Source organism: Saccostrea cucullata, unplaced genomic scaffold (assembly GCF_032062105.1).
Source record: "Saccostrea cucullata isolate Sc308-1 unplaced genomic scaffold, CSIRO_AGI_Scuc_v1 ctg8458, whole genome shotgun sequence".
Taxonomy (NCBI): domain Eukaryota; kingdom Metazoa; phylum Mollusca; class Bivalvia; order Ostreida; family Ostreidae; genus Saccostrea; species Saccostrea cuccullata.
In genome coordinates, this window is record NW_026930564.1 from 1 (window position 1) to 9,575 (window position 9,575).

A 9,575-nucleotide genomic window follows, 5' to 3' on the forward strand; every position below is an offset into this window, starting at 1 on the left:
ACATGGTTGTCCCAAATGTCAAGGTTAGTTCTTTTTATTCATTGTAAGTGATGATTAATTAGTGATGCTAATTAACTAATTCCCATTTTCAGATAAATCCCTAAAAATTAGATATTTAGATGTTATATTTCACATTTAGAAAGTATTTTGTATTATAATTCATAATATATACATAAAGTAGAGTTTTAAACACAAGGTAGTTTTATGTAATGCTGAATTTTGCTTTTCAAGCAGAAATAAAGAATTGAGCATAAAAGTATAATATTCAGAGTAATTTCTTTAGACAGGAGAGATAGAGCCTTTGGTGGCTTCACTCCAGGTAGAGGAAGAGGAACAACTGAATCAGATGCTGTTGAGATTAAATGAAATAGCAGAGGTAATGGGAATTAGCATACAGACTAAAAAAATAGCAGAGGTAATGGGAATTAGCATGCAGATTAAAAAAAAATAGCAGAGGTGATGGGAATTGGCAAACAGATTAAAAAAAATAGCAGAGGTGATGGGAATTAGCATACAGACTAAAACAAGAGGCCCAAGGGCCACATTGCTCACCTGAGCACATCTACTAGGAAAAAGCACATATCAGATCAAAACTGAAAGTTTACGGGGGGGGGGGGGGGGGGGTTAAATTTTAATCCTCCTGGGTGTCATGATTTTAACAATGTACAATCTACACTACCTGAGGATGATTCCATATAAATAGAAAAATATCACTAATCATGGCTTTGAAGTACTTTAAAAGGTTTCCCTATATATCCTTATGTACAACTTTGGTCAGCCATTTTGGGCCCAAAACTAGCCCTAGAGGTCATGATTTGAACAAGCTTGAATCTTCACTAACTAAAGATGATTCCACATAAGCTCGTCTTTCCTGGCCCAAAGGTTCTTGAGAAGAAGATTTTTAAAGTTTTTCCTATGTATTCCTATGTAAAACTTTGGTCGGCCATCTTAGCCCCACCCTAGCCCCAGGGGTCATGATTTGAACAAACTTGAATCTACACTACATGAGGATAATTTCATTTAAGTTTCATATTTCCTTTCTCAATGATTCTTAAGAAAAAGATTTTTAAAAGATTTTTCCTATATACAGCAAAACTCGCTTAGTACGAACACGGATATTGCGAATTTACGGATATAGCGAAGTCATCTTGGATCCCCAGCTATATAAATTTAATGATTTTCTTATACGGTTATAACGAATTACGGATATAGCGAAGTAATTTCATAGGTCCCTGTGACTTCGTTATAACCGAGTTTTGCTGTATTCCTATGTAAAACTTTGGTCGGCCTTTTTGGCCCCACCCTAGCCCTGGGGGTCATGATTTGAACAAACTTGAATCTACACTACCTGAGGATGATTCCACATGAGTTTCATCTTTCCTGGCCCAGTGGTTCTTAACAAGAAGATTTTTAAAGATTTTTCCTATATATTCCTATGTAAAACTTTGGTCGGCCATTTTGGCCCCACCCTAGCCCCGGGGGTCATGATTTGAACAAACTTGAATCTACACTACCTGAGGATGATTCCACATGAGTTTCATCTTTCCTGGCCCAGTGGTTCTTAACAAGAAGATTTTTAAAGATTTTTCCTATATATTCCTATGTAAAACTTTGGTCGGCCATTTTAGCCCCACCCTAGCCCGGGGGTCATGATTTGAACAAACTTGAATCTACACTACCTGAGGATGATTCCACATGAGTTTCATCTTTCCTGGCCCAGTGGTTCTTGAGAAGAAGATTTTTTAAAAATGCTATTAATTTTTCACTAATTCATAATTATCTCCCCTTTGAAGAGGGTGTGGCCCTTCATTTGAACAATCTTGAATCCTCTTCACCCAGGGATACTTTGTGCCAAGTTTGGTTGAAATTGGCCCAGTGGTTCTTGAGAAGAAGATGAAAATGTGAAAAGTTTACAACGACAACGCCAACAACGACAGACGACGGACAAATTTTGATCAGAAAAGCTCACTTGAGCCTTCGGCTCAGGTGAGCTAAAAAATAGCAGAGGTAATGGGAATTAGCATACAGTCTAAATAGAGTAGCAGAGGTAATGGGAAAGATAAGCGTGATGAATGTGTTCTAAAGGAGATGTGAGTCCTGTTGAAGTAAGAAGAAATTTATTTATCCATTAACAAGAGAGAAAGTAATCATTAAGTTATTTATCCTGATTTATTTCGTGTTAGTATGCTATAGAGAAGAATGTGCGAGTGATGGTGGATGCAGAGCAGACCTATTTTCAGCCGGCCATTAGTAGATTAACCATTGAAATGATGAGGAAATTCAACAAGGAGAGGGCTGTCATATTTAACACATACCAGTGTTACCTAAAGGTACTGTTTTCTTATGAATCGTTGGAAATGTCTAATTTTATAGATAGTTTTCAGTAGACCCATATTGACAAGTTATTTCCCGTTGGCCGCCATTTTGGGTGTCAAGCAGGTAATTTTCCCTCTTTGTCCTACCAAATATAAGAGGGTATATAAGAAATATTTGGAGAAAAATCGTTATGGAATAAACATTATGAAATAAAGGAGGCTCTAACAAATGTATATTTGTCAGATAAACAATGCTTCTTAGCCCACTATAGCCAGTATAAGAAGTTAAAGTTGGTTGATTTATGAAGGAATATGAGCATGTTGACCCACAATATGGCGGCCGAAGGGAAATAACTCTTGTTAATTTGGGTCTACTGAAAACTATCTTTTGGATGATAAACTTAGAAATTAATTATTATATTATTAAAAATCATACTACTGATCAGTATTTGATATTTTTAGTCTGCGTTTAAATCCGTAAAGCTGGACTTGGATTTATCAAATCGTGAAGATTTCTATTTTGGAGCAAAAATTGTACGAGGGGCATATATGGAACAGGTAAGTAAAGGAACTGTGATGATTGAACTTTAACATGTAAATGTTTTTCCAAAAACTTAATATCATCGGTGATTTGTTAAGTGAAATGAAGGAAAGTGTATCTTCAGTGATGAATAATATATATGATATTTATTTAAATTTTGTTTTGTTTTATGCTCATCAACTGCATTGAGATTTTTTTTTTTATGTTTTTTTATGAAAAAATTGTTGATAGCATGAATCAAAAAATACATGTTTGCCTCCCATGAAATTAAATCCACACAGACCTATCATTATATATGAAATACAAATAACTTTGCTTCCATTAAAGCAAAATAATTCAAGAGTAATTGAGACCATTGATACATTTTCCTTATGTCTTATTGGAATATTGATGAATTTTTAAAACAATATATATGTATTTATTATAAGGAGAGAGAACGTGCAGCAACCATTGGCTATGATGACCCCATTCAGCCCACATTTGCAGCTACCTCACACAGCTACCATAGAGTGGTGGAGGAAATCATGAACCAAATCAACCAGAGACCTCGAGGGAAGATAGCGGTCATGGTGGCTAGTCATAATGAAGAGACCGTCAAAGTGACAGTGGAGAAGTAAGCACTGTATCTGTAGTCATACTGTAAGGGTAGAGAAGTAAGCACTTTGTCTGTAGTCATTATGAGTAAGCTAGTCATAATTAGGTGGCTAGTCATAACGAGAAAACCTTCAAAGTGACATTAGAAAAGTAAGCATATATCTGTAGTCATAATGTGCATGTGCTTGCTAGTCATAACAAGGAATCTGGGACAATAGAAAAGTAAGCATTGTATCTGTAGTCATTATTAGGTGGCTAGTCATAAGGAGGAAACTGTCAAAGTGACAGTAGATAAGTAAGCACTGTGTCTGTAATCATAACAAGTAAGCTAGTCTTTATAAGGCAACTAACCATTATGAGGTGACTAATTATAAGGAGTTGTTATTGTGAGGTGACTAGTTTATTTATAATGAGGTGATAAGTTTTACTGAGGTGACTAGTTATAACGAGTTGACTAATTTTAATGAGTTGTCAGTAGAAGGTTAACATTTGAGTTACAAGGTATTTTGAGCCCGGATCGATAGATCCGAGGCGTATATTGTTTTTGTCCTGTCTGTCAGTCTGTCTGTCCGTTTGTTTGTTTGTTTGTTTGTCCCCAAACTTTAACCTTCGCCATAACTTTTGAGCCATGAAAGGTAGAAACTTCATATTTGGTATGCATACTTCACTAATTAGGTGCTTTCAAATGACACCAATATTAATGACCTTGTGACCTTGAATGTGACCCATATGCTAAAAATAGCTTTTCTGTCTGCAAACTTTAACCTTTACCATAACTTTTGAACCATGAAAGATAGAGACTTCATATTTAGTATGCATACTACACTAATAAAGTTCAATAAAGGTCAATGACCTAGTGACCTTGACTGTGACCTATATGCTAAAAATATCTTTTTCATACCTTTAACCATTATTTTTGAACCATAAAAGATAGGGACTTCATATTTAGTATGCATAATCCACTCATCAAGTCCTTTCAAATGACACCAAGGTCAATGACCTTGTGACCTTGAATGTTACCTATGCTTGTATGCTAAAAATCGCTTTTTCGATTTTTGTTGCTGCCGGGCGCATTGTGTTTCACAAACACATCTTGTTCAGATTTCATTAAAGTCTACATTCTTTTATTGAACAGAATGAAGAAGAACAATATTGGACCACAGGATAGATTGATCTGTTTTGGTCAACTTTTGGGCATGTGTGATCACATCAGCTTTCCACTAGGTACTCAATTTTTCTGTCTTTTTCTAGTACATGTATACCAGTATAATGCTCAAACAGAACTCTATTTTCATATCAGAAAACACATTCCATGAGTTATTAATTATGCTTGAAATATTATTTTATGATAATTTTCTCCTAGTCATTGTATTCAACAGAATTTATATTAATTACAGGACAGGCTGAGTACTCCGTTTATAAGTATGTCCCTTACGGCCCAGTGGAGGAAGTTTTGCCCTACCTGTCCAGGAGGGCGATGGAAAACAGGGGGATTCTAAAGAAGGTCAAGAAGGAGAAACATTTACTCTGGCAGGAGTTACGTCGCAGGATTAAAGGGGGCGAAATACGATATAATCCAACTCAGGCATCAGCTTAAAATCATAGAGGCGAAATCCAACAACATCTTTGTCTAAATGTTATAAACTGATGAGGAGTCCTAAGTTAGGCACAGAATTAATTCTGGATTTTAGACTGTACTGAATTGATACTTCAACATTTGACTTCTGTATACACTCCACAGTTTGTATGAAGTTTTAACTTGAAAAGTATCAGTTTAATCACAATGGTGATTGACAAACTGTAACACTATCTCTGTATAGTCTAAAACTAAACATGTGCAGATATATAGATTTGATGCTATGCATAATGAAATACACATGTATATATATTTATGTCACTATTTAAATTCTGTCATTCCACACAGAATATTTCTCGTTCTTTGTTCCATTAAATGGTACAATATGTACATTTTTTATGCTTGTAGCAGTTTTATTATTTGTGGTGCAGTTAGTTTTTTGATATTTGCCTCTGTAACCTGAGAACATGCTCAATGATTCTTCTTCCTAAGTTTTATATATTTAAGTTTGATAGATTTTTTTTAATATTTTTAGTTGTCAGATAAATGAAAATTGAATCTCTAGAATTTCCCCATCTCTCTTAAGGGAAAAGTAATGTTTTCAATGTAAGTATATATTGTACATGTACCTATGTTTATGTGTCAAATTTTATTGTTTTGTTGATCATGTCTCATTATTTAGCCCGCATCAGATTCTTTTAACATGCTTACCAGACATGAACTTTGATGTTCTGTAGAAGTACCGTACTTTTTTCCGCGTGGTATTAATTTACGTTATGTACGCAGTCAAAAATTTTCCGCGTATATTTGTCTAAGCGAACTAAATATAAATGTTAGGCATATAGTGACAATCTAGAAAATCCGCATAATTTTCTACCTGCGGATTAAACAGAAATTGAGATAATGCGGAATTATGACCCCATGGAAAAAAGTGCATCTACAGTATTTCTAAGTAGATTGGACAGATGGGTTATTACAGGGCCATATCAGTCCATACTGTAAATGACCTAGATCCCCTCTCGTACTTACTGTATAGTTTATAATTTGAAGTTTGTACAGAAGATACCATATCTATACAATACTTAACTGAACCTAATTGTATTACCAGCCATTAGTTCTTCCCATTGCAGGATACTGATATGTCTCCATAAGATAAAATGGGCATATTTTAAGTTGTTTGAATCTCATATTTTATCTCAATTTATTTTTCTACGTTATCTCTATCCAACCTTTGTTCTCTTTTGTGATTGTTATTTTTGAATGTGCTCTATTGCATTTTCCTTTAGTAGAAAATTTATATTTGCTAATCTTTATTGATGTTTAGAGTCAACAAGATTTTGTGAAACATGGAACCTCACAACAAATGTAGATGTCCCAAAAGTAGTGATTGTATCCATTGTCTGCTTCAACAATCTTATATGTTGATGAAAACTTGCAAATTTTGTAATTCATAGAATTAAAGGTTCACGTACTACACTGTGTCAAGTGGAGAAAGATCTACAAAAGTTCAAGGCTAAAAAGTCAGGGGTAATTGAAAAGTCTGTGACAACTTTTTTTTTGTCTCACAATAAAAGATAGATATCTACAAATTTTATGTTATTAGATTAAATTATTGCTGATAATGAAACCTATTTGTTTGACAATTGTATTTATTTGGAAGATTGTTAATAAAAGAAATTGTAAAATCACGAATTTCTCATGGAGTCAAATTTAAGAGGTTTAGTTGATTTGTGCGGATTTGATTTCAAGGTTGGAGAAGTGCAGAGTAAAAATGTTTGCAATTGGAGGTGGTCATGAATTCAAGGGTCTCTCCAATCCTCAAAAACAACAGAAATTAACCCAACCACCCCCATGAAAATTGGTGATTTCACAGTACCCTTTGTTTTGTTAGGAATCACCAGATAAAAGGTCAAGATTATTGATAAACGAGCTGGTACATGTACATACATTTTGCAGGGACACTATCAATGTATTACTTTTATTTTTTTTTAATAACTTATACAATGGTACCATGTTAAGGTGGAATATCCCTCTGATAAGAGAGATAACTCTTCTGATAAGAGAGATAACTTTCTTCAGACATTTTGCATGAAATCCAATAAATTTTCATGTCAGAGTTAACAAGTTTCATTCACCTCAACTCAACTCAACTCAATCAAACTTATTCTATGGTACAAATGTTGATTAATAGTTTCTATTGCTAGTATGTACATTAATTATTTATAATAATTTACTTAAAACATTTATACTCAGTTCCTTTAAACAGTGTAAATGGAGAAATCTCTATCTCTTAAAGTATAATTCTTTTAATTGTACAGAAATTTCAGATGCAGTATTGTTTATAAACATTTAATTAATATTTTGTTTCATTAAAAAATATTTTTAAGGGCGATAATGGAACGATAACTCTTGTTTATGGATGCGTGTTATTTTACATGCACAGAAAACAATTTGTAATTGTGATTTAAATAGCAGCGCTTCAGTATGTTTTCTAATGGGAATTAGATAGGTATGAAAGTAAATATTATTTTTATATATACCTCATATTTCTAATTTAGATGTGAGATAAAAAATAATTAATCTTTCTATTTACCATATCAAATTTTCTTCACATCATGATTTGACATATTATTCATTTCTGAAAAAGTTAGCAGCGCTTCATACTTCAAACTATTTTTTCCATTTGAATTTAATGCTATAGTTGTTGCTGAAAATCAATGTCTGGATTTTTAAAAAATAAGTCGTGAAATTTGGAGCAGAGGGATATCGCCCCTTAAAAATGGTACATGTACATTGTTTTTTTAATAAACTTCGCTTCTTTTAATTTTGTCTTGCCTGACTTGTAAAGGAATTAACTACTGTAAATCACTTTTTATTCACGAGAACTTTATTTTCGCGTAATTATGCGAGACAGTGTGATCGCGAAAACTTAATTCTCGCGTATAATAGTATTCCTTAAGATTATATAGAGGAATAATCACAATTCTTGAAAATGTTGTCTCGCTTATCAAGAGTCAATGACTATCACGCGAAAATAAGGTATCGCGTAAATTTAGTGATCTACAGTATACCCTGCAAATGAAGTTTAGGGGGATATAATGGAATCACCATGTCCGTTTCTGTCCATCTGTCAGTAGACAAAGATTTTGTCTGGATCATTTATTGGAAACCATTGCAAGGATTGATAATTTGTATACTTATTATTCACCATATGAAGGTGCGGACCTGGTGTTTTCATCATAATTGGATGATTTTTCTGCATTTTACAGGTGGTTTTGCTTTGTTTTTTAAAATTGAGATGACTAATCCTAAAGAATTGAGTAGTTATATAATGTGGTGAATTAAAATGATAAATCCTAAAAAAAGACTAGTTAGATAATGTGGTGAAATGTTATAATGAGGCGACTAGTTACGAGCTAGTAAACTTAGTTTTACTGAAGTGACTACTAGTAATCATTATGAGGTGATTAGTCACTATGAGGTGACTAGTTGCATGTATAATGAGGTGATAAGTTATTATGAGGCAACTAGAGTACACTTGGGAAATTACAGTCATATCAGTCCATACTGTAAATGACCTAGATCCCCTCTCCTACTTACTGTGCTGTTTATAATTTTGAAGTTTTTACAGAAGCTATCATATCTATACAATACTTAACAAAACCTAATTGTATTTCTTACTTACTAAGTCCTCTTCGTGATTTGAGTACATTAGGCCACCATCTCTGTTTGTCTGCTGACATTGACTACACTATACCCCAAGTCCATCCCTGTTCTTTCATTTCTTTTTCAACTGACAGTCGCCACGTCTCCTTTGGTCGCCCTCTGTTTCTCTTTCCTGGTGGAGTCCATCTGGAGACTACTCTTGGTATATCTGATGGTTTCATTCTCATCACATGACCAATCCATTTCCATCGTCTCTCTTTAACCTGGTAAGATGTAGCAGCTGTGTGCGTCCTTTCATACAGCTCCTCACTGCTTATCTTGTTTGGCCAGAATATCTTGAGTATTCAACGGAGACATCTTGTTTGGAAGGTATCTAGTTTTTTGAGTGATGTTGTTTGTCACCTTCCATGACTCAGATCCATAAAGGAGGACTCCAATGATATTTATTTTGAATATCCTTATTTTTGTTTTGGTTCTGATAATTGAAAATTACCAGATGTTCCGTAGGTTGGCTAAGGTACTAGTAGCATGGGCTTTTGCAATTTTCAACGTCCATGATGGAATCTCCATTGGCTTTGATCTCACTGCCAAAGTATATAAAATTGTCTACTTCTTCTATTCTGTTGTTTGCTGTAACTTCATGATCTATCTTTGTATTTATCTTCATTAACTTTGTTTTGTTTATATTTAGTCCAGTTTGTTTGCTATACTTGACCAGGTCACCATGCAGTCTTGCTGTGAAAATCACTGTGCTACTTAACACTGTCATCTGCAAAGTCAAGATCTTCTAGTGACTGTTGAAATGTCCAGAATATTCTTCTACTGGCCTGACTGGTTGTGATTCTCATAACCCAGTCTATGCAGAAAGTAAAGAGCAACGGTG

At 34.1% G+C, this 9,575-nt stretch overlaps 1 protein-coding gene across 1 annotated transcript; it reads left to right on the forward strand.

Moving 5' to 3' along the window:
* Positions 1-2: 2 nt before the first annotated feature.
* On the forward strand, positions 3-6,721 carry LOC134229114 (proline dehydrogenase 1, mitochondrial-like). Its single transcript, XM_062710831.1, has 7 exons — positions 3-23; positions 284-376; positions 2,184-2,330; positions 2,778-2,873; positions 3,285-3,469; positions 4,586-4,674; positions 4,848-6,721. Exons 1-7 carry the CDS (start codon positions 3-5, stop codon positions 5,045-5,047), a joined length of 831 nt encoding a protein of 276 aa, XP_062566815.1. The 3' UTR covers positions 5,048-6,721.
* The last annotated feature ends 2,854 nt before the right edge of the window (positions 6,722-9,575 follow it).